This window comes from Eurosta solidaginis, chromosome 2 (assembly GCF_040869045.1).
Source record: "Eurosta solidaginis isolate ZX-2024a chromosome 2, ASM4086904v1, whole genome shotgun sequence".
In the NCBI taxonomy this organism is placed as follows: domain Eukaryota; kingdom Metazoa; phylum Arthropoda; class Insecta; order Diptera; family Tephritidae; genus Eurosta; species Eurosta solidaginis.
In genome coordinates, this window is record NC_090320.1 from 269,389,506 (window position 1) to 269,414,692 (window position 25,187).

Consider the following 25,187-nt stretch of genomic DNA (forward strand, 5'->3'; position numbering starts at 1 on the left):
ATTAGTTACGGTAATTGTTACTGAAAAATATTTTACTATAGTATATATGTATGTATGTTTATATGTTTATGCTTAAAAATCATACGTATAAATAAGTATGTTTGTATAAGAAAATTTACTAATATAGTTTTTTCATTGCAAAACTAACGTTTTTCCTTCACCAATTTGCAAATTATCAAATATCCAAGACTCTGCAAAATCTTTACGTATTTTTGTAACAACTTCCATGCTTGGTGCTGGAAGACGTGATTGAAAACTGCCACCATCTACACCCATTGAGCTAGCCAAAACTCTTGGTTGAGCTTCCAAGTAAAATGGTTGAGCACCAGAGCGTGCTCGTAAGAAATAGAAACGTGGTACTTCTATAAATATGTAAGTAAATTAATAATATTTTATAAACATATACATTATATAAGAACCATATTTACAACGAAGAATATATTTTCTTGATCTTTACATACACCAGTGCATGTTTCTCTTGGCTAAAAAGTCTTCATGCAGAATCGCATTTTATTTCATTCACATGCACTTACATAATTGGAAAAAGAATTTAGAATTGTGATATGAGAGTAAAGTAAGCAGACTGCTAGTAGCTTTTACACAGAAACAAACCTGTATATATTTACAAGGTGTTATAAAACAGTTATTTTGGTTCAGATCTTTCGGATTTCGGAATCAGTTGAAGGTAACCCATGAAACAACTAAGAAATAATAGCAAAAATCTGCAAGAAAAAATTTGCAAATTTTTCCGCAGCATACCTTAAGGCGTTCGAAAAAATCAGTAATCATATTGAAATAATTCTTTAAAGGTCTAGAAAACCATTCAGTAGTGATTTCGAAAAGATCCCAAAAGGGTTCGTATATAGTGTCGTTGAAAACGTTAGCTAGCCTAAGCTAAGTAACTTAAAAATAACACAAAAAAGGTCCTGACAATGCCCAAAATAAATAACTTGTTAGGATGGTTAATATGCAGCTATTACAGAAAAATAATAATGGGCATATATATTAGGCCGGATCGATTTATGGGGAGGCAAAAAAATCGCCCATTGCTCAAAATAAGAAACTTTGCCGAAGGAACCATACCTCTAAAATGAATTCTGATGTCCCCCAATTTGGGTCGAACTTTTGGGTAGGGGCAAATTTTGAAAACTCCCACTTTGACCCATTTAGAGTGCTCCAATCGAGTCAAAATGTATGACCGACCCCCACTAACTTTGGAGGCCCGACCCACCGATGCCAGTGGCACACCCCCTGGGGGTTCACCATACAAAAATTTCAAAAAATCGCCGGTTTTGCACTTTACATGAAAAAATCACCGAAATGCCTATGTTTTTTCTTTTTGAAATTGGCTTTATTTAAATTCATATAAACTAATTTCATAAAACAGTATTCTTCTTCATTTGAACTTATACAACCGTAGCCTTCTGCGCCTGTCTTTCCCTGTTCATGTGCCTCTATGATCCCTGCAAATCTTTCTTGTCCTTTCCTCCCTCCCTCATTCATACGATTGAATAAAGAATACATTTCAACCTCAGAAAAAAACTAGGCCGGAACGTACCGCATCTCTACCCAAATGGCAAAGGACCATCCACATCGATAACTCTCCCTAAAACCTTCGGGAAATGTCTCGCTGAACCAACACAAAAAACAAACGTTATGAAAAATAGTTCAGAAAAACTAAATTGAATGATTTGATATTGGATTTTAGAGGCTGGCGTTTCCTACCAAAGAGACCCACGAACGTTATTGAAAATTGTTCAAGAAAACTAAATTGAATAGTTTGATATTAGATTATTAAAGGCTGCTGTTCCCAAAAAATGAAATATAAGGCGCGATAACCTCAAAAGAGATTTAAGGCCGCACTTTTCGTTCAATTTGTGTCGTGCAAGACACATGAGTTTTCCCTGAGAGTTCTTCATGGCCAAAATACACTCAGAGTGCTTGCCAAATAATTTTCTTCTAATTGAAAAATTTTGTTTCTAAAATTTTGATGTTGCTTTGCCCGGGGCGTGAACTCAGGATCTTCGGTGTGGTAGGCGGAGCACGCTACAATCACACCACGATGTTGGAAATGGTACTAAGAAAAATGAATTGAATGGCTTGGTATTATATTATAAGAGGCTGGTGTTTCCTTACTAACACAAAAGAGACCCACGAAATTTATGGAAAATGGTCCTTAGAAAACTGAATTAGTGATTTGGATATATATTTGAAGACGTTGGTATTTCTGTCACAAAGAAAAATTGTACAAGACAACTGAAAATTATAAGATGCTGGTGTTTCCGAGCTAATGCTTTTGCATTTACAGAAAATATCCTAAGAAAACTAAATGATTTGATTTTATTAAAAACAAAATAAATTGTTTACTTATATAACAAATCTGGCCACAGGGTTGCGTGATTCTAAATCCTTTTTGATTTCAAATTCAACTTCAAATCAAAGATACTTTTTATTTTTTATTTGATTTCGGCATCCAAATAAAAAATATTTTATTTTTCATATATTTTTGGTAAGCTTTTTCGATCTATTCGGGAATAGTGCAAATAAAACAATTTATTTCACCTTACAGTTCGACGTTTCGCCAAATTTCCTTGGCTTCTTCTGGAGCAATTCTGTACTTGTCAACAACAAAAACACAAAAACAACAACAGCATTAATTTGAAATTATCACAATTACACATATTAACATTTAACATTGATTTATAAATTTTTAAATTTTCACTTACATTTGGATTACGGCATTCAATTAAAGAAATAAAACATAATTTACAAGAATAAGAGATAAAAACTATAGAAGATTAAAAAATATAAAATAAACGATACCATTTACTGTGGTACACTTGTCATACTAAAAGTAAAATGTTATAAACATAATATGTAAGTGGCAGCGATACCATCTGTGTCCTCTTTCTTATTCATAGTCGTTTCCCTATTTTGTAAAATTCGTGGGCTTTCCAAGGTGTATCGTGTTTTCTCTCTAGCTTCTTTTTCTATTATTTTCGACGTGGTTTTGTGTTATTGCGTGTTGTGGGAGAGATGTATTTTGTTTTCGTTTCCTAATATCAGCTTCATGTTCGGCTAATCGTGTACCCATAGCGCGCTTTTTTTGTTTTATTTGCACTACTCCCGAATAGATCGGAAAAGCTTACCAAAAATATATGAAAAACAATCAAACCGATCGGAAACCAATATAAAAAAAATATTTTATATTTGTTATATGATTCTTCAGCCAAATCAAATATACTTTTTACACCTTTCATGCAAATGGAGAAGTACATTAAGTTTGGTCCGAATCTGAAAACTGTAAGTCCCTAAAGGGAAGAGATGTATTCACCGATAAAGATACGGAAATGATCATGATGATGATCTGAATTGATTTAGCCACGCGCGTATATTTTTTTCTGATTAAAACTGTGTTGGAACCGACCGGATAGGACCACCATTGCGTGTATTCCTTGGCGAGTTCTCTGGGCTCTGATCCCCCTATCCAAAGGAAGCTTAAGACGCTTATGAGCCGATTATGCTCCAGAGCTTGGCTAGGCTGATCAGGCCTAGGTAAAAATTTTGTTGGGCCTGAGATTTTGCGAGCTTATCTACTTTCAAAATACAAGAACACGCCATTTTCGTACTAAACAAATATTTCTTGTTTTTATATGGAACTGCGAAAACGGATTTCACCCCATTAAATATCTCCTGTCGCCCTAACTCAACCCCCCCCCCCCCCTTTATGGAGTTTTTCTGAAGTTGCTCACTTTCCAAATATTTACAGGCTGGATATCTGCTATAGCTTGAGGTTGAGTTTTAAACTCTTATTTCTATACCACAATCTAACTCCAACAGGTCACGTAGAACTCTTTTTAATGGAAAAACAAAATAAACCGAAGACTTCCCATTTTACACATACTCTATTGAACAAAATAATTAATTTATATAAGAGGTGCCATAACCCATCATATGTAGGAGACTGTCGAAAGGAACAAAATTCTGTTCGTATACCCAGTTGAAGTGTCCTCATTTCTACTAAGAGGATACCGAAAAAATCTTTCGAAAATAACTAGAGACTAGTGTCGTACATTATTCGTAGAATGAAGAATACATTCATAATACTAAAGAATTCCAGTATAGTCTGGCGGATGACGCTGGACGAAAAATCATGTCCTCAAGTCGCTTGCCAACATTACCTAGGGAAAGGATAAATAAATGTGCTAAAAACTTACAAAGCAATTCGCTGGCCGCTCACTTGCTACGTGTCGCCTGTTTGGTGCCCTAAAAAACACGCACATTGGAAATGGCTTCAGGTGTTCCAAATACATAACACATAATACCGCATAACAGATCGGGAATGAAAGAGATAAAAAGTGTATAGTAGGGAAATTTTGTAACGAATTTACTGCAATTCTCCTTATTTGCAATCTTCTGCTAACGTTCGTATCGCTAAACTCTTGAATAAATAACTCCAATATTGAATAATGGAAAAATGGCCTTATTAAAGTACTTCACAATAACACTTATACTTTGCAACTAGCTTGCTTAATAACCAAACTGACTGATAGCTTAAATGAAACTGATCTATTGCCCGTCAGATAGCGTGCTTAACTGAAACTGCTCCTAGCGCCTCTACCGCTGGTGCTTTTATTCTAGGCGCTTCCAGAATTTACTTAGTTACCGACATATAATTATAACTACAGATGCACGTATATAGCTTCTCATATGCGTGTATTTATGAGCGACACTTCCACAATTACAATTGCATACTTTTGGGAGCATCTCAGATAAGATATCTGCATGTGTTTGTGCATCTCTTCTCTGCTGCGTGTACGGACATATGTGTAGACATAATGATTTATTCGTTTACGTACATACAAGTGTAGCAGCTTGCTTCATTGTTGTTGTGGCTTTATTTACTTAGTATCAGATTAGTGACGGGAGTACCACTTAGTGTCAGTAATATTCGTCACAATATGTTTTATTAACATTTATTAATAATTATAACATAACATAGTATTCAAAAATATTTCAATATCTGGTACTAATTACTGGGTGAAGTTGTACAAATTAACGATTTTTTAAACAATTCTGAATTTGCTTTATATAACACCCTTTTCTCAAATGGTGCATATGCCATCCAGACAAAAAAAAAAAAAAAAAAAAGTATTATTGATTCGGCTAAAGAATCAAATAACAAAAAAGAAGTATTTTTTATTTCGATGCCGAATTAAAATTTCAAATGAAAATTACATTTTATTTGTAGATTCGTGATTCATTCAAATAAAAATCACGCAACCCTGTCTGACCTACTCTTATTTATTTCGTTCGCTGCCGAGGTCCTTTAGACTCACATTTATAATTTGTTGCTTGACCCGGATTACCATCGAACTGTTTTAATCCCTATTCTCATTGACGCTGTTTACACACGAAAACTCAATGACAGGGCGACTAGGCCAGGCATTGGGTACTGATTTGTTGGTACCCGTTTCTCTGCCCCGTTGGTATCTAGCCAATCAATCGGTAGAAGAGATATTTGTTGCCGACTATTTATATCCGTGAGTTAGGCAGAGAAATTGAATTTAAACTACCAGAAAGACTTGAGTAAAACTTGCGTATGTGTTTAATCTTAGGGAACATGCTTTAGTCAAAGTTTTTTTTTAGGTTTTAGTGAACACAATCATCTAGTTAAGCTGTTATTTCAAACATATAGATATCTATAACTTTTCATTTTAGGCTTTAATTCAACTAACCTATTAGCAAAGAGCTCACTTTGATTCCAAATCCATATTTCACTGAAGTCTTTGCGCAGTTTCGGTGTATGTTGGGATATATGTGTTGGAAAGCTTTCGTCGTCAGACCGATCTATAGAATCTAATTCGTCTTTTGAAAAAGTGTCTTCCGCTAACTCATCCAACACAAAATCAAATATAATATCTGAAATATTATTTAGATTATTTGTACAAAAATTGGCAAAAATGAGAAGGCAATGTTTTAGAAAAGTAAATCTTTTTTTCTCAATTGGAATGCAGTGAAAACTTTATAAAAATTATTAAATTAGCGAACTGAAGTTCCAAAATGTCACAAAAAACACGCAAGAGACAAGAACGCCGGGCTTTTTATATTCAAAATTACACGTAAGTTCGCTTGCAAGACCTGTGGAAACATCGCTTATAAGATGAAGAAACTGGGTTTCGAGGTGAATATAATCAATGATCCAATTTGTGTGATTTACTGAATCTCAAAATCACTGTTAACTAAATGAACTTGCGATGAAATAACTGGGATAATTGCGAAGTCCTTGTGGTTATTCTTGAATGGTAAAAGAACATGTTCCCTTAACAAACTATAGAAATCTTTAATAGGAATATTGCTTACTATCAACACTGGATAATGTGCTATCTCACCCATGTGTCGGGATCAATAGAAATAGAAATCATATCAGCGTGTCTTTAATTAACACTCAGGACTTTAGAACAAATGCAGTGACCGTAATTCTAAGCGAGTTAGAAATTGACCACGACCAATTTTTAGTCGAGCTCGAATACTTTCGTAAATATATCCATAAAATAGAACTCGCAAACTGCCTATAATTTTCATGCCACTAAAAATGCTTTCAACCTCCGCGTTACTGAGTGGTAATACTAAAAAACTAAATATGAATCCGACAAGTTCTAAAAAAGGAGGTTCGTTTAATGCATTTTTATGTTCCCGGACTTCCGACCAAAATTTCATGGTGGAGTGTACATTTTTCCATTGTATAGTTATAAGTTTTCGCCACTGCAGCTCTATTAATGCTATTTGACTTGAAGAATAACTATACTTCTCTTTTTCAAAGTAAGAAAATACATCTGGCTTTGAAACTTTCACCGAATTTTCAGCAGAAAAAGAATTAAACCCTTGTAGAGAACTCATATTATTAGGTATTAGGTGTTCACAGGAACTATTGAAATTACTTTATTTTAGAAATTATTAAAAACACATTCGGAGTAAAAAAGGCTAGAAAAAAGTCACGAAGCTAAACCCAAAATTTCGAGGCTAAAGGCAAAAAAAAGGCTAAATCTAGCCTCGAAAAGGCTAACCTGGCAACACTGCGAGCTATCTTTCAGAAGAAATAAAATTTAATACGCTTGGCAGATAAGTGAGACACACGCTTCTCTCCATACAAGCAGACGGTTCTCTAAGAGTACAAATAGGGCTTACACAGGACGCTTTTCATTGTTAACGCAGTCGCACCAACGGAAAATTTGTGCAGATCCTTTGAGTTAACATTTAGTATGTTGCCCTTGGAGAGCCTGTATGACAAGAGGTTTGCAAATCCCGTTCAGTGCTAGTAGCTAGATAAAAAGGGCACATCCCTTGAAGCTTGCTCCGTAGACGTCCCAATTAGACTGGGCGAGATTAAGTGAAGGCGAGAGCTGCACATGATTGACTAAGCGGGAAAGGCGTGTGTTCAAGCGCGGGGCTGTAAAGTGTCAAAGATTATGTGTAGGTCTTACAACATTAGACTAAAAAAGTTGCTTCTATCATTAAAAAGAGAGGATTGTACACTCATGATGGGTATTCTGACTGGACACTGCCTTCTGGCGTCACATGCCTTTAAATTAGGATTGGTCAGTGATAGCAGATGTAGGAAGTGCGGGTTGGAGGAGGAAACGAGCAGGCATGTTCTGTGCTCGTGCCCTGCGCTTTCCAGGCTAAGACTCCAGCTGCTAGGAGTGATACAGCTGTCAGATCTAGAAGCAGCAAGTAGCTTAAGTCCTAGGAAGCTTCTAGTATTTGCCAAGAGGAAGGAGTTATTTTATAACATAGGGTGTGGTATTTGATAGGGTTTTTCAGTTTGGTCGTTAAAACAAACTTCTGTAACACTACAGACTCATTCAGTCTATGTGTGGTCCTCATGGACCGGCGTTTCACTAACTAAATCTTGCGCGTTTTACTAACGAAATCATGCCGATCGATTGTCTTGCTTGTGTGACAAAAATTTTAAATTCCTTTGAATTTCAAGGCATGCACAATTTTCCGTGTAATTTTACCGAAATCGATTTGGTTGTTGTTGGGAGCCACCCGGAGCCAAAATGATGTTGTTGGGTGCCAAAAGAGCCATTGGACGAGCATCGTTGCTCTAGGAAAAGTTGTCAAGTACTAACACTTCCACTTGATAGTGGATCCTGAAGAAATTGCGCAAAAATAAAGAAGGCTCAAAGAGTTGTAACTTTTTGTCACGAATGACACGTTAATACAACTCTTTGTCACGATCTTCATCTACAGAATTCTGTAATCGCAAAATTGGGAATTTTTACCATACGTATAGCTGAGTTAATATATTCAAGTTATACCAACACAAAATATGATAAACTTATCCAGTAAAAAATCAAGATGGTACATTTTCCATGAAAATTGCATAGCATTTGCCACTTTTTAGTAAAACTTTTTATTTTGGTAAATATCGAAAACCCTAATATTGGTGGTTGGAGTTAAAATTTTGCTTCAAAATAATCTACATACTTACAAGCGCCCATCACCGTACTTCCTAAACGATATTCGAAACAAATCGAACAGCTGAGTGGAATACTTACTTTATTTCGGCTGCCGTTTATAAAACGCGCCATCTGAACAAACTTTCGAAAACGCTGTACATCGGAATTTGTTCAGGAATTACTCTCAGAATTTGAATAGAGAACATCCTATTTTAGAAATTGCTTTAAAAACTCTGCAGAAATTGTATAAATTTTGAGCTGAGATTTAGCGTTTTTCCGGCGAATTCCGAGATAGCGCGTTTTTTTTGAGTTGGCAGGCGTCGAAATAAAGCCACTAAGCTTTATTGTTCAGATAATATTTACAGTAGCTATATCACAGAAGCCAAGCACCTGCAAAAATATATATACATATATTTTTTTTTTCGGCACCAAACTTTTCTACAGTAAAAGCGCGCTATTTAATTTTAAAGCTTCATATTTTAACTATAAACTCCTGTGGTGCACAAACCTATCATGTAATGTCCAAATCCAAGTTTCTATAAAATGTTTACGCACCGGCACTAAACCATATGCCGCTAGATCGTAAGTTTTATCATTTATATCTCTGTGTATGGGTTCATCATTTTGTGCAACTTCGAAAAACTCATCGCTTACCGCAGCGTCTGCGAGTAGTAACGATATTGGATATGAATCTATAGATTCAGTTAGGTGGAAGTGTAAGGTTATTTGTTTTTTTTTTTTTTTGTTGTGGTGTAGTTTAAACAAATTAGCAATATTTTAAAATAATTTAAAAAAGTGCTTTGGATTTCAAAACATTTCCATCATTTTTACTTACCATCATTATATGGATAATGTGCATTTGTCAATGTGACCAAACCAGCATCTTGACCGGGATAGATTCCATAGCCGCGCTGCCATGGCGTACTTGTATCATAGTTAGACAAACTGTTGAAAACTTGATCTCTATTTATATCATTGCCCGACTTGAGTAGCAGAACACTTTGGTCAACACCTAGCAGACCTACAAATGAGTCTGGATCTGTTGCAATTTCTAGTTCAACCTCTTGGCCGGGTTTAGCTTGACGAGGAGCAGTGATGTCAATCTAAAAAAGTGGTGATTAAAAGAAACTATCATTACTTTGGTACATAATGACTGAATTCGCGACTATCTACATATATATATCCAACGAGCCGGACCCGTGCGCATCTTGCGCAACCAATATACAAGTTTCTTATCAAATATCAGCTGTTCTACTAACTTACAGCTTGCGCTGCCAGCTAGCGTATAAAAGCAATTGCCACCAATAAATTAAAAGTTACAGCTTGCGCTGCCATCTAGCGTACAATACAGCTTGCGCTGCTGTCTAGCGTACAATTGCAACTGCCCGTAATGCAGTGCAAATATTCACAATAGTGCCATAGTACATATAGATTTCTTTGTGTGCTCAAAATCGTTTATTTTTAACAAATGATTTTAATAAAATATAGCTAGACAAAGGCACTACGACCAAAATTGTCCAAAGCTCGCTAATAGCCCCAATCTCCATATTGACAAACTAAACTTTATTTATAGATTTGGATTCCAAATAAGAGCGAAAAAGGGATCCGTCCATAAAAACAGCAATTAGAAATAATATATATGATGTTTGAACGTAGTTCATGGCAGCTGTGATTAGAACAGCATAATAATGATACAAACGTAGAGTCTACAGAGCAATGTGTAGACAAGAGAACGGGGATATCATTACTGTCAAAAGCTTATGGAATGTGTTATACGAATAATACAGAGATCTCTGAAGTTTGTTGTTGTTCTTGCTAAACTGCTTCGGTCAGCTAAGTTAGAATACCCTGTGAAAGGTTAAAACAGGATTATAATGCACATCTTAATATATATTGTAACGAATTTCGGAGAGTTCCTGATAATTAGCACCTTCTGCTAACGTTCGAATCGCTGAACTGTCGAATAAATAAGTACAATATTCGGTATTGCAAAATGGTCTTTATAACTTTGGGAGTAGTACTTCACAATTATACTTCAGTAATAGCGTGTTTAAATCAAACTGATTAATTATTCCTCAGTTTGCGCTGTTTTTAAACTCTGTGTTGCCTCGTTCGCATATTTCTCCCAAGGTCTAGACTCTTCATGAACATACAATCTGGAACAGTTGTATGTCATACTTGGTTATTTAGCTATATGCGTGTGTAAATTTGAGTAAAAACTTCTGCTCTTAGCTGATAACTACATATGTGTATGTGTGATAATCTCCTTACTTCAAGCTGCTGGTTATTGTGTGGAATATTCTTCGTTCTTGTTTTGTTCGTGTGATTATTTACTAACATCATAGTGATGCTAACATTCGCCACAATATAAATTTCGTGTTACCTTGTTTTCCCGCAAAGGGGCTCCTAAGCTATTTAACAGATTCCAATCAGATTTGCACACCGTGTGCAGGTTGACTCAACTTGAAAGATAGGATAGCGCTCCTGTGAAGTTTCTTGCCAGGAAGTGGACCAGAGATCGATCTATTCGAACAAATTCTATTCAAAGGTCGCTTTGCCTGAAATTTTGTATTGTGGCGAATATGAGCAAAACTAAGGGATACTATCATCTCTAAGCCGATACTAAGCAGTCACTGGTATATACATAAACAAATCAATCATTATGTCTACACATATGCACATACAAGCAGCGGAGAGATACGCACAACCACATGCATATATCTGAGATACTCACAAAATTATGCAATAATTTGTACAAGTATTACTCACATAAACAAGCGCATATTGCTATGCGCGAAGCTATAAACGTGCATCCGTAGTTAATAGCTGGTAACTAAGTAGTAAATTCTAGAAGAAGAAACGCCTAGAAGTATGCGAACGAGGAAACCGGAGAGTATAAAAGCAGCATAAGCTGAGGCATGAGAATTGAGTTTGTTTTAAGCACGCTATCGGTTGCGAAGTGAAGTTTAATTGTGAAGTACTTTCAAAGCAGCCTAACAAAGACCATTTTGTAATACAGAATATTGGAGTGTTTTATTCAACAGTTTAGCGATACGAACGTAAGAAGAAGGTTGCAAATAAGCTGAGTTTCACTAAATTCGTTACAGTATATAGGTCGCCCTTTGCCTAGATTAGTAGTAGCCCTTTGCTTGATTAGTATTTATGACACTTTTTTCGCGAAATGGACCGAACTGGAACTGGGACTAGGTTTGGGATTGGGACTGTGGCTAGGACTGGGACTGGGATTTTGGGTGGGACTTGAACTGGGATAAAGGGATGGAGAAGAACAAAAAGAACTACAGAGGAAAGGACAAAGAGATAGAGTTAGGCGAAGATAGAGAGATATGGATAGATGGAGCGGAAAAGACGGAGAGGGAGAAAGAGACGAAGAAAAAGAGAAAACCAGAGAGAAGAGAGAATAAAAAGGTGTCCTCAGGGAAGGCAGACTAAGAGGTAAAAACTGCTTAAAAGCTATGCAGATAGACCAAAGCTAGGGTAGAGCAACGTCTGCTGGATCTGCTAGCATATGTATGTTGCAAGCAAGGATGCTTAACAAACGAAACGAAACCACTTCGTTAGCTTAATAATCGTTATGAAAGACTCGCCCTTAACGTTAATTTCACTCACACACTACCGAACGCGAAAAGTTTAACATTATTAACGTTTCAACATAAACGACGATTTTTACCGAAAGGAAATGAAGTATATGTTGATAACTGCTTTAACAATAACATTCAACGGCAACGATTGAAATTTCTTGATTAACGTGAAACTTACGGTACTATGCATCGTTGGTTCCAAACAATTTATTTCACTTACCTTGTTTTCGAACTCCTTTTCGAAATTGATAGTTTCTTCGTCGAATCGTAGCTTCTTTTCAAAGACATAATGAATGTATATGGTTGCTCTTGGTATCATTTCAAATGTTGGCATAAATTTTATAATCTGAGACTTGCTTTCTTCGGGTATCTTTACGTACTCGGATATCAAGATGTTGCCACGCGCAACAACGGCATACACGAAATATGGTATATTATCGCTGGATTTTACTTCAACCGAAACAGGTTTGCCTAGGCGAGGTCTACGGAAAGTTAAATATTTCAAAAAGTTTCAATATATATAAAATAATAGTTAAGCTTGTAGAACTAGTAACTTAATAGCAGTAATCTTTTGTAATCCCTGTTCGAAAAAGGAGAAAGAAAATTTGCTCTAAAGAAAAACTTGTGCCGACCAACTGATCCTCCTATCGATGAGACTTTAAAAAAATAAATACTTGGCGGGATTTACCTCCATGGAGATTAAGGTCGAGCTTCTCTTACAATTAGCGACCAGCTCTTTTCAATTTGCCCTCCCTACAAATAGGCGGGACGGGACCTTTATGTTTTATGCCGACTCCGAACGGCATAAGCAAGGCTGTTGAATTTGCGCTCAGAAATACATTTGGAATGCTTGGCATACCACTGCAGAGGGGCGGGCCCGTTTAGAAAAACCATTTTTAATGTGATTTTTTTTTTTTGTAAATTTTTGATATCGCTCTACTCGGAATTTGAAACCCGGACCTTTGGCGTGATAGGCGGAGCACGCTACCACCACCCCAGAGTGGCCACTTTGGGCTTCGGAAAGAGGAACTAAACCCCTAGTGCAGATAGACGATTTCCTGAGAGTTTGTTAAGTTCATAGAAAGATCAAAGGTAACAGCATATATTGGTAAGCACTTCTTCGGGTTTTCTAGTCAAAGAAGATAACATCGGCCCTTGTTAAACGGTCAAAAGAGTCGGCTATAGGTTTTGTGAGTTTATATGCCGAGTAAGGTCTCATGCTAAAAGGGCCATTGCATTAACGCAAGTTTTGCTATTTTGAACTGGCCGGAAAACCTCAGTCCGTTCCTCTATATCACCGATATCTCCAAGCAAACCGTGAACTTTTCTGAATTGATTAAGTATTATTGTGCTATATATGAGACAACAACTCTTTCGAACACAGGACAGATATACCCGCAGCTTCATGCCTTATGTCTGATCCAAAGATAAAAGATGCAGAACGGTGTAAGAGCTTTAATCAGAAACCTTTCTCTCACATGACAGCCATTATTCCTGTATCTGCGAACAACCGCTCCTCAAGAGTCTACGTTGGCCTTTGGTATTGAGAGCAGCATACCACCTCAAACCGTCCGCTTGTGTCTTGTCATTGAAAGTTTGGACCACATTCAGATTATGGCATTAATTAGCTGGTTTTCTTTAGATGTATACTTTTCGATAGACGACTGTCCAAAGGGATTGCTGCGATCTGCTAGTGTCGCAGTCAAAGAGTGCTTCATTGAAAACTGAAGTCTCAGCGTTAGCTCCCTTTAGAATCTGCGAGTAAGAATCAGTTTCATTGTTACTTAGTTCATTCTTTGTATAATATCACTATTTCCTTCCTTTTTTGCTTTGCAGCTTTGAGGTGCATAATTCTTAGCTGTTTCGAATCGCTTTTTGCCTCTGACTTGCAGATTCGGGGTGTACATCTTTTCTTGTATCTTGCTGGTTAAAGGACTTAGATTATACTCGAGTTGGGTTTGTCTGTCATAAGTAGCGACAAAACTCCGAAGCCGTGTTCTGCGCTGGGCTGGGTACCCGCCCTGTAAAAACACTTATCAATGAAAAATATAACACCAAGAAAAATCACACTCTCTCATAAAGACGGTGTCAGGAAACTCTGGGCTGGCCCTTTGACGGTTAGAGAGAAAACTTCTTCCAAAGATTTATGGTCCTGTCCATGGTGTCAATTTCGAATGAGCAACAAATAAAATCACAAAGGTTTGGTAATGGAAGACGGCTCTGCGGTACAGAAAATATATTATTATTAGGAAGCAGATAAAGGGGTAACCTCTTCCAAACAACGAGAAACAGTTAGGGCTTTATCTCACTAAGTGCTCCGAATAAGCGTCAATTACTGCGAAACGGGAATAGCTGGAGTAATTTGTTACACAACGACCAAAATCGTATAGCCGGTCAAGCGCCAGTTATTGATGATCAAAGCCTGTGATAGCGGATAGCTTGGCTCACGCTCCTGGGGCTGGCACGTTTTCCCCTTCCTTTACGCATATTAAATGCAGTCTTCACGCCTTCCACCGGCCGGCATATCACGGAGGGAAATTAGAAAGCCGATAAGTTAGCTCAGCGTTGCTACGCTTTTGATGTCGTAGGAGCAGAGTAGCAGCTTCTTTCGAATTTGGGTCCAGAACTGGCAAACAATGAAAAACGGGGAGTTAGATATTGAGCTTAAAAGATGACTGCTAAATTTGTTTTTTGACTTCGATTTTTAATTAAACGTTTAAAAGTTTGAGCCTAGATCTCAAACTTTTTTTTACTATATATATGACCAAACTGTGTTTTAATTTTAAACCGGACGAGTCTACACTTGCTTGATAAAAAAAAGAAAATTCTAGTAGACGGTGCCCCGATTTCTAACTGACGAACAATCTTGCATCACTTTTTATTTTTAAATTTTCAGCAACAAGTTTAAACTTTTGGGTTTTGTTTTAAAACCAGAAGTGTCTACAAGTTTCTATTTTTTGAACTTTTTTGGTTTTGTTCAAATAAATTTAAAATGTCAACCGAATCAACTTAAAAAAGAAGAGTAAATTGAAGGATTTCAATTTAGTACAAACAAGTTTTAAAATTGCTTAAAACTATGGAGGGTTTAAAATTTAGGCTCAAATATTTAAGCGTGTAAGTACAGTGAAACCCCTATACATACTTCTCACTTATCACTTTCAACTTCAATGCTTCTAGTGGCTCAGTAGTGGGTGTGAACTTGGTGATGGAATTCAAAAAAGTTGTCGTATCCATGTATGAACATTTGACGGAGTAATAACGATTCGATTCGGGTAACATGAATTCAAATGTAGCCATACCATTCTCATCAATATTCGAGTCTAGTTCCAAAGTTTTTTCATTCGGTTTTTCAGTAGTCGTTTCACCCAATGACGCCGACACAGAACGCCATATATAATTACGTGGTGGTTCTACAATTAATTTCGCTTTACCTTTTGCATCACGTACTGGTGATCCATCAATATTTTTCACAACAACTGTAACTCTAATCGGTTTATCCGGTTGATATTGATATGGTATATTGACGCCTTCGATGCGATAACGGTCGGCATGTAAATTTACTGTAGCTGTAGCATTTTGTTTATTACCCGTTAGTTCTTCTTCCATTATAGCAAACACCTTTAAAGGTGGTACATATGAACGTTCTGCACCTATACCCAAATCTTTAGTCAAATCAAATTCTACATGACCTTTGCCATCAACATCGATTGTTTTGTTAGCTTCCATTTCACTGCCACTGCCATAATAATGATAGACGGGTTTGATTGAAATCGATGCTTTTCCTTTAACCGATTTACCATAAGTATATTTTGAGCGTACGGTCACCTTAATCACGCCATCAGGTATGGCTACATCTTTGGCAGTCTCAATAGATACTTCAAATTTGGGCAATACATATTTTGCTACCTCAAATGTTTTCGTTTCCGCTGATTGTCCATCGATGGTCACTTCGATATTCCAATTACCAAGCACAGGTTGTTCTGAGAGCTGAAATTCGTCGGTGAAGACGCCTTTGGTCAATTTAACATCTTTGAATTGTTTAATGCGATTCTGTGCACCATCCTGAAAGAAAAACAAATTTTTGCAATTTTTACAGTCACTTACGTTACAAAACTTACATTAATCCCAATCGCAATCGGTTTCTCAATCGTTGCTGGACGCGTATTTTCATCTAAGAAGAGCACGCGAAACTGTACCAAATCACCGGGTTTATAAGTTGCCTTATCCGTTTGTATATAAGTCGCCGGTTTGTAGTCTGCATAATTGAGTTTCGTTGTATTTTTGAATGTCAATCCTGAAACTCCTTTTGCCGTTAAATTATAATCACCCTCTTTCAACGTAGGCACATTAAATTCGAGATTTTCTGTAGACATTGGTTGCAATTCAACACTTTTAGTTTCATTGTAAGAAGGACCTGTGATACCGACATCAATTTTACAAGGTCCTTCGGCTTTGTGCAGTGTCACAGCAACATTGTATTTGAAGTTGGAGCGTATAGTGCCAGGCCCGATAACTGAATAATGACTGTAAGTAATATAAATTAAGACAAAATGAAGTTAGTAAACGTTATCTATTGGCATATTTGAAGATATACATATTTATGTATAGTAGCGGCTCCGGCAGTTGCTATCATGTCCCATAATTTTCTTTTAAGCAAGTAAATTCCAATAACTTTCCAAAAAAAAATAGTTATCGGCCATATCGGAACTTAGCCCCTTCGTGCTCCCTGTTAAGAAACTTACATTCTTCCTGTCTTTGTACCTCTTTTCTTCACTTATTCACACCGGGATTTCAAGCGGCACATAGGGATATATTGTCAAAAGATTCTCTTAGATTTCTTAACATCGACTCCGAAGTGGAGTCTCTCGGCTGCCAGCTCGGAAACGGCCTCTCTCAACATTTGTGTCAAAACTAGCGTATGTCAGAATTCAATTGAATAACGGCCTAACTTAGAATTTCTTTATAAGAGCTACGATACATAGGTTTCCCCAAGTTTACTTAGATAGGACCGATTTAACTTATTTCCTGCGATGGGACGTTCTTCAAACAAATTCTGATTTCATTTTTTTTTCAAAGACTCCAACCAATCATATGTCGTTGCTTGACAATTTCGTTTTTTATCCACTCTTTTCTAAAATTTGAAATGCTTTATTTATTTTAGAAAAATTTGAAAAGGATTATCTTATTTAATTTATATTTTTTTATTTCCGATTATTTAAAAAAAGAAGAAACATTTTGTATGTTCGAAAACTCGAACATTTTTTCGAATTTTTAATTTACTGACATTTTTCGAGAATCCATTTTTATAGCACAATCAATTTTATTTTTTTGAGTATACAGTTTTGTTACCCGATCAATTTTAGTGAAGCATAGTGCAAGTTATATGTCTTTCAAAACTCGCAATGATGGCTGACAATTTTTGTACGAAAGGTTTTTTATATTTTCTTCCTTACGAAGATGCTTTATTTTTATATGAAAAAAAACTCGAAAATTTTTTTTTTCAAAAATCAAATAAAAATTTCTAAATTTTCGTACATTACATCAAATCAATACGAATTTTAAGAATTTAAAACCAGCGGCTATTTCAGAACTATAACTTGCATTATGCTACACTAAAATTGGTCGGGTAACAAAACTGTATACTCAAAAAAATTTTTAAAATACTCTAAATAAAAAGTTTGGAACTTTTGTTCAAGCCACAAATGCAATTTAAAAGTGGTGCGACATTTTGACTCGACTTTCACTCAAATTTTAAGTATTTGCTTTTTAACTACCTACAGCGCAACGCACTTGTGCCGAACTAATGCAGAACTAGCTCACTAAGTGACGCTACTAGTTTTATTACTCGGGTCCACGTTTCGGCCTATATCTCGAGACTCTGTACGTCGATCGCAACCAAACCTATGTAGTAACTACCGCGTGGGGTTTACGCAACTTGTGCGAAAGTTTGAACAACATCGACCGACGCATCTCTTCAAACACCGGCGACCAACTAACACACATTTTAGCCTTTCTTTTTATAGAGTAAATTGTTTGGCGACCTTTCATATTTAATATATATTTTTGCCGGCTCGAGGTCTTTTTATATATATAGATTTTTATTTTTCACACTTCACTATAATATTAAAACGAAATGCAGATTTTCGTTGCTTTTGAAATTCGGCTTAAAAATTGCACATGGAACAACTAAAGACTCTCCTGAATTAAAAAAAATGTCATAGTACCTCTAAATCGCGGGCCCCCGCAGAACCCCCCACCCTCTCGGCGGGCCTGGTGATGTGCTATACTTGATATCATCCGCTATAATAATTATTATTGATAAGCATGTTGTTAATTAAACACCAACAAATTACACGGAAGTATATCTGCACCCCTGAAAATGTGAGTGCCGGTGCGTATACGTAACATTTTATTATTACGTATAAACAAATAAAAAAAATTGCAATAAAATAATATTGCGACTGCGATAAACTGAGATATAACCTATCCTATTCTTCAAGTTGGATCAAACTACACACGGGGTGCAAAACAAATTCAAAATCGGTTCAGTAGTTTAGGAGTTCATTGGCCCCAAACATAGTGACACGTGATTTTTATATATTAAGATTTGATAGTTCGTTTACGCACTAGATAAATTTATACGTTTACACACTTTATAAGGCATTTATAAGGTTAAATGAGTCTCCCTGTTGTAAACCTTATCAAGTAAATACACTTAAGGTTAATACACACACATAAACATTACTAACGTCCATATTACGAAAATATTTAAGAAAATTCAAGTAAAATTTAAAACATACATAAATTGTGACTGGAAATATATACCATTGAGGACACCTTATTTACAGTAATTAAGAGAAAATGTTTGCTTATATTCACGTATTTAGATATTTTTCCTACATTTTTCTTTTTTTTCTTTTTTGGTCGAAAAATTTACCCTTTCACCATTTTGTTCTTTCGCAGGCTTGAAAATTATTTGTTTGGGTAAGCGTGGTAGAACTTTTTTTATCTGAGCCCAAATCCTATCGAAAAATCGATGGCGCGATATCGGTTAATAAATCGACCCTGTCTAGTGTAAAATTTATATATTACTGCTTTATTCTCTGAAATTTAGCTAAAGGAAAAAGTCAAATGGCATGATAATAAGGGCGCCTGTGTTACCGCGTTAAGTGCACTTACTTTTCCACAGAAATTCTATACATTCACGATATGCAATTACATAATTAGTTAGTGGCAACTCCTCTTAAAAATATTACTTTTGAAAGATAATGTGAAATATTTTAATTTCATACATATACTATTTGCATATTTCATTTAACAGGCCGTTTTAATTTCAGATAGGTGGCAACACTGAAAATATATCTACACACTTACAGGTAAGTAATATATTTGTTGAGAAATGGTACTTTTATATTCCATTGATATGGCAACGCACTAAGCTAAGAAGAACCTAAAACGATTAGTTTCGATTGTTTTCTATGATTACTTGTTTTTCTTATTTCTCGAATATACATATGTGTTATTTCACTCCTAAATTAAATTAAATAAAATTACACTTTGTTATACTGAAGCAACCGTCGTTTGTTCTATTGGATTATCTAACAATATTTTCGAATGTGGCGCGTCCTTTTTACAAAATATCGTTCAAAAGGACCAATCTGTTTTGGAAATAAAAGTTAAAAGTAGCGTTCCATTGAGCCATCGAACTCTGGATCACGATCAAATAACAATTGCGATATATTTTCATATAAAATTATATGGGATTTTGCGCTTAAAAGAAGTTAGAGTACGAGTGCTTAACAAAAGGGTCGACAGTTAAAACACGTCCAAAAATGTCGGGGGGAGGTACCAAAAGTAGCGTTTTGAACTACATAATTAACTATCGTCTCAAGGCTGATATTAAAAATTTTACTTCTGACATTAGCTTTGTGCTCACATTATTTTGTGGTTTTTGTATTTTTCACATAAAGAATTTATAGTTTTTCTATCATGATTTAAAATGAATATAATGTAATTATTTTATGACCTTAATATTTTGTATTTAGGGCATATGTCTGTAAATGCTGCTGAGCAAAAATTTTCCACAAAAAAAAAAATCAAATCAACAAAACCACCCTGTTTATTCGAAATTTATCCAGGTAGATATCAGGATCACATCGTTGTTGTTGCATTTGCATGTTGAATTTCTATCCGTATCTGGATCACGCTTCATTGGAACGCAACTAAGGTTGACTAGAGTCTAACCATGCCACTTTGTTCGATAACATAACATTTTGGTGCTCATCTTATTATAAAGGATCGAAATGGCAGGGCTACACCATAGTCAACTTTTTCTCGAGTTTAAATTTAAAAAAAAAATTTTTTTGTATGAGTATCAACCATTTATTTAGTTATCTTTAAAATTCCTAATGTTCTCTGAAAATATTATAAACAGAGCTTGACTGAAAGATCTTTGTATAAAGCGTTTTACCTTTATACAAATTCTCATCCAAATATGTTATGACAATGTAAATAGCAGTGACAGCCTCATAAAATCATCCAACATGGCAACACCTACGCAGAAAGTCATGTAATACGAATGTATATATTACATCTATATTGGATAAGCCATTTCGGGATAAAAGCAGAGACTGCAAACTCTTCTTAGGAAATTTTTTGTTCAAATACGCAGTAAAATACATTTCATTTAACACCTATGTATGTTGGCATTTAATTTTAATACATTTTTGGCTAATATTTGGAACGCATAATAGGTACATACAGGAATAAAAAGCGACCTATGAAAAAGAAAATCGCCGCTAGGTGGCGCAAGAATCGAGATATTAAAAAAAAATCGCATTTGTGGTACGATTTGACTCATATTTGGAACAAATATTAATTACAGTGGTAGAAGTGACATCAAAATACTTTGGAGTTCGAGGACTTAGATTGTAACAAATTGTCAGGAAAGAGTCCTTGTAATAATCAGTCACTAAATGAACTAAATAGAATGAGAAATAGTAGGCACTTAAGACTAAAACTTGAAAATAAAATAATAAAAAAAAACGTTTTAAGTTAAATGGTTTTATTGAAAACAATACTTACCTAAGGTAATAATAATATTAAAGCTAAAAAATAATTAGGTAGGTCTTAGGTACTAGTCATCACACTCCTCATCAATCTAGGACGTTGATCAGACAATTAAATAAAAGCGTTGGGCGCGTGAAATTTCTAAAAATGCGAGGCGTAGCATAACCTGATTAAGTTTCAGTTGTTCTTATTTATGACTATCAATAGAAATTTTACACGTCCAACACTTTTATTTAATTGTCTGTTCAACGCCCTATATCAGCGATGGGCAAAATGGCTCGTATGAGCCTTTTGCTTATACGGGCACGCTTTGCACATTTAAGTGCTGGGTGAGGGACGATCAAGCGCAGGTATGTGGGGCGAAGAACACAGGAAGAGAATAATATACACACATAATATTGATAAAGAGAGAGCTTATACATATGTGGAAAATAGAGCTGCCACCGCTCTTATTATGTTCAAATTATTAAGCGTTTTAGGATAAACTAGCCTTTACCGGCGGCTTCGTTCGCACTAAAGGCCACAAATATGTGATGTCGTTTTGTTATTCACAACTCGAACTGAATTTTCAGTTGTAATTTTAAAAGTTCCTTTATGATTCAAATCATAAACAAAGCAAGTTTTAAAATTAGAAAAATGGTCGGTGTAAATTAAACACACATGGAAGACATGCTCCAACAATTTTTGCAGTGTGGATTTAACTATATATGTATGTGAGCTGAAGAAATTTGAAAATTCCTCCATAATTTGAAATTTATAAATGAAAGCAGTTATGTTTATAATAAAACTGTTAACATTAGTCGTTGTTTATGCGATTGGTACCGTTTTTTATTTGTAAACTGATACATTTCTTTCTAGGCTCACGGCAACACTGCCAACAAGTCTGAAAAGGGTTTCGTTTTCCTACGATTGTATACGAAACGTGCATTAGTACGTTTTTCTACTACTACTTCCTCTAATGCTACTACTTTAAAAATACTGTTTTAAATACTTTTATGCATATATTGCAATATCAATCGGCTTGCATATAATTAAATGTATGTGAAGGCAAAATGAATGTCAATAATGCGCTACATAACATAAAGTCGACTTCCGTTTTTCGTATTTCTTGCCAAAAAATATATGTTTTTGATTTCGTACTATTGCAACACAGTTTGGGAATTGGTTTTCGAGGTTGAGAGAGAATATTTTCATTTCAGTTTTTTAGTGTTTCCGTAACCTTCTTGCGATGAATATCATTTGAGACGAAGTGTACGATATTTCCAAAGTATTTTTTACTCCCCTAGCACTCGCTGGCACTGAAACTGAATTAGGAGGCGAAAATAGGCCCAACCCTGTCCTAGATTGATGAGGAGTGTGATGACTGGTACCTAGGACCACCTACTTATTTTCTAGCTTTTAGTATTATTATTACTTAATGTAAGTATTGTTTTCAATAAAACCGTTTAACTTAACTTTTTTTTTTTAATTATTTTTTTACAATATCTACGATGTAACTTGTATTCGGTTGAAATAAAATACCTGATTTTATTATAAAAAAAAATCAAATGGCAACCTCATACAACCATTCTCAGTGACAATACCTATACAGAAAGTCCTAGAATATGGTACACAACTTTATACCGAATTTGATGCAAATCATACATCGTGATGGGCCCTAATGTACATATGCTCGTACATAGTGCTTAAAATGTTTTGCCCATTCGATTTTAATACTGTTTGTACTGTTTAACATGCCAACCTAATAAAACTGCACTGCGTTTTTTTAGCGCACGCAAACAACCGACGTTTTTTGCCCTAACCCAAATAAGCATGCGTTGCGACAATGTAAAGCATGTGTGCAAACGTCAAATCTAAATGTCACGCAGAACAAAAATTTGAAATCGAGTTAGGTTTTCAAGCAGCAAATTCAATTTGGGTTGCTGTCATACAAGTTGTTTGTGCATGAGACATTTTTGACAGAAAATGACTTGCGTGCGTTTATATTAGGTTGGCATGTAATATTTTTACACCTTTAGCTTGTTTATGACTTGAGCACAAGCTTCATCAAACAAATAAACAACTCAGCTCTTTCGGTTTCAATTGCTACAGAGCTAACCGCCAATAATACAAAAGCAGAAGTTTAAAGTCTTTTCGACAGTAAAATCAAAATTGTTATAAGTATTACCAGACGCCAGCATGTAAATACACAGCAGAAAATAGTTTACAGAAAGTTTAGGAATAAAGTTTTTAAAATTATTGCCATACATTAAGTTTAGCTAGTGATTTCATCTTTTGGCTGGCTATTTCTTTATATATTTCAAGAATGACTAAAATCATTTGAGCTCGAGATCCGTATTCTAGAAATATTCTCTTACATATGAATATGAGGAAACGAATCTATTTCACTAGATGTTATTAATTGTCCCCAGTAATCGAAGAAAAAAATGCCGTGTGTACGAAGTACTTGTGAAATTCGAAGTTTAAATATACAGACGTACATATGTACGTCTAAATCACAACAGAGGTAACTTTACCAGAAAAAAGTAACTTCGAGCTATTAGAGAAGAGCTTCGTCGACCAGTTATTGTTTTTGTGGAGCGAGTCGTCGAGAACCAATTGGTAGCCCGCCGATAATAAATCGATAACTTTCCGATAGCTTTTTGATAACTTCGATTAATTTTCGATTAATTATCGATAACCTTTGAATAGTAAATTGAAAATCTTTTGATAGTAAGTTGATAATTTTTCTATAACAAATGAACAATTTTTCGATACAAAGCGATAACTTTTTGATATAATGTCAATTACTTTTCGATGAATAATCGATATATTTTCATATTCAATAGGTAACCCTTCGATAGCTTGCCGACGAAAAATCAATAGCTCATCGATAACCATTTTTATCGATAGCAAATTTATAACACTTCTATCCTTTCCTTTCCTTACCGTACCTTTCTTTCCTTTTCTTTTCTTTTCTTTCCTTTCCTTTTCTTTCCTTTCCTTTCCTTTTCTTTCCTCATGGAACTAGTTAAAAAGGAAAGAAAATAAAGAAAAGAAAGGTACGGTAAAAAAAGGAAAGGGAAGGGTAGAAGTGTTAGAAATTTGTTATCGATAAATAAGGCTATCTATGAGCTGTTGATTTTTCATCGACCAGTTATGGAAAGGTTACCTATTGAATATGAAAATATATCGATTATTTATCGAAAAGTAATTGACATTTTATCAAAAAGTTATCGCTTTGTTATGGAAAAATTGCACATTTGTTATAGAAAAATTATCAATTTACTATGAAATCGATAATTTATCGATATGTTATCAAAAAGCTATAGGAAAGTTATCGGCTGGCTACCAATTTCTAATCGGGGTGTTACCAATTGCTTTTCCAAGACTTCAAAACCTTCGAGAAGTGTCTTTATCGTGAATAAATGAACAACAGCAACGCTTACATTAACCTTACGCTTACATTCTGGATTTCCCTTAATGTGAACAAAGATTTTTATTTTTTGAAATTGTGGTATAAATCTTCTTGTAAATTCGATTGTTTTATTACATTGTTTGAAACCTATGTACTTTGCTCGATGTTTCCCTACAGGGTATGTTTAAATATGTTTGTCTGTAAATTAGTCAATAGTTGTGCGGTACGTGCCTGAATCGCATTAGGAGCCAGGGATTCCCCGGCGTACAAAGCGTATTAATGATGTTGGATATAATTTAATTTCTTGTTACACGTTCTCATTGAGTGACGTCACTAAAATGCAAATTGTGGTAGAAATAAACTAATGAGCTCAAATTCTGGGAATCATTACCTATATAATTTTATTGTTGTTTTGTTTAATGAAGTCACATTTGAATTAGCAGCAGTTGGAGGAAATTAAATTCTACATTTAGATTGAATAATATGAGTTTCAGTTGTTTACTTTTTTTTATTATATTAGGTACTGGAATATGAATTCAATTAGTTGTACCTACGTGTGGGATTGTTAATTTTGTTTCGAAATCTTATATCATCTTCAATGTTTCGGAGCCCGCAAGCTTTTCGTGAAATATTTGAACTAACTCTTCTCTCTAGAAT

At 35.2% G+C, this 25,187-nt stretch overlaps 1 protein-coding gene across 8 annotated transcripts in view; it reads right to left on the reverse strand.

The window, feature by feature from the left end:
- The window catches only part of Tep2 (Thioester-containing protein 2), a 137,083-nt gene that overhangs the window by 92,389 nt on the left and 19,507 nt on the right, over positions 1–25,187 (reverse strand). For 5 of the 8 annotated variants that reach the window (XM_067767947.1, XM_067767944.1, XM_067767948.1 and 2 more), the window contains exons 3-6: positions 16,183–16,588; positions 15,207–16,126; positions 12,285–12,546; positions 9,301–9,568 (exon numbers count right to left, since the gene is read on the reverse strand). In XM_067767947.1, the coding sequence (XP_067624048.1) occupies positions 9,301–9,568; positions 12,285–12,546; positions 15,207–16,126; positions 16,183–16,588 (1,856 nt within the window). Of the gene's footprint in view, positions 1–148; positions 363–5,738; positions 5,923–8,973; positions 9,158–9,300; positions 9,569–12,284; positions 12,547–15,206; positions 16,127–16,182; positions 16,589–25,187 lie in introns of all 8 variants that reach the window. The other 3 variants (XM_067767946.1, XM_067767950.1, XM_067767949.1) reach the window with 3 other exon arrangements.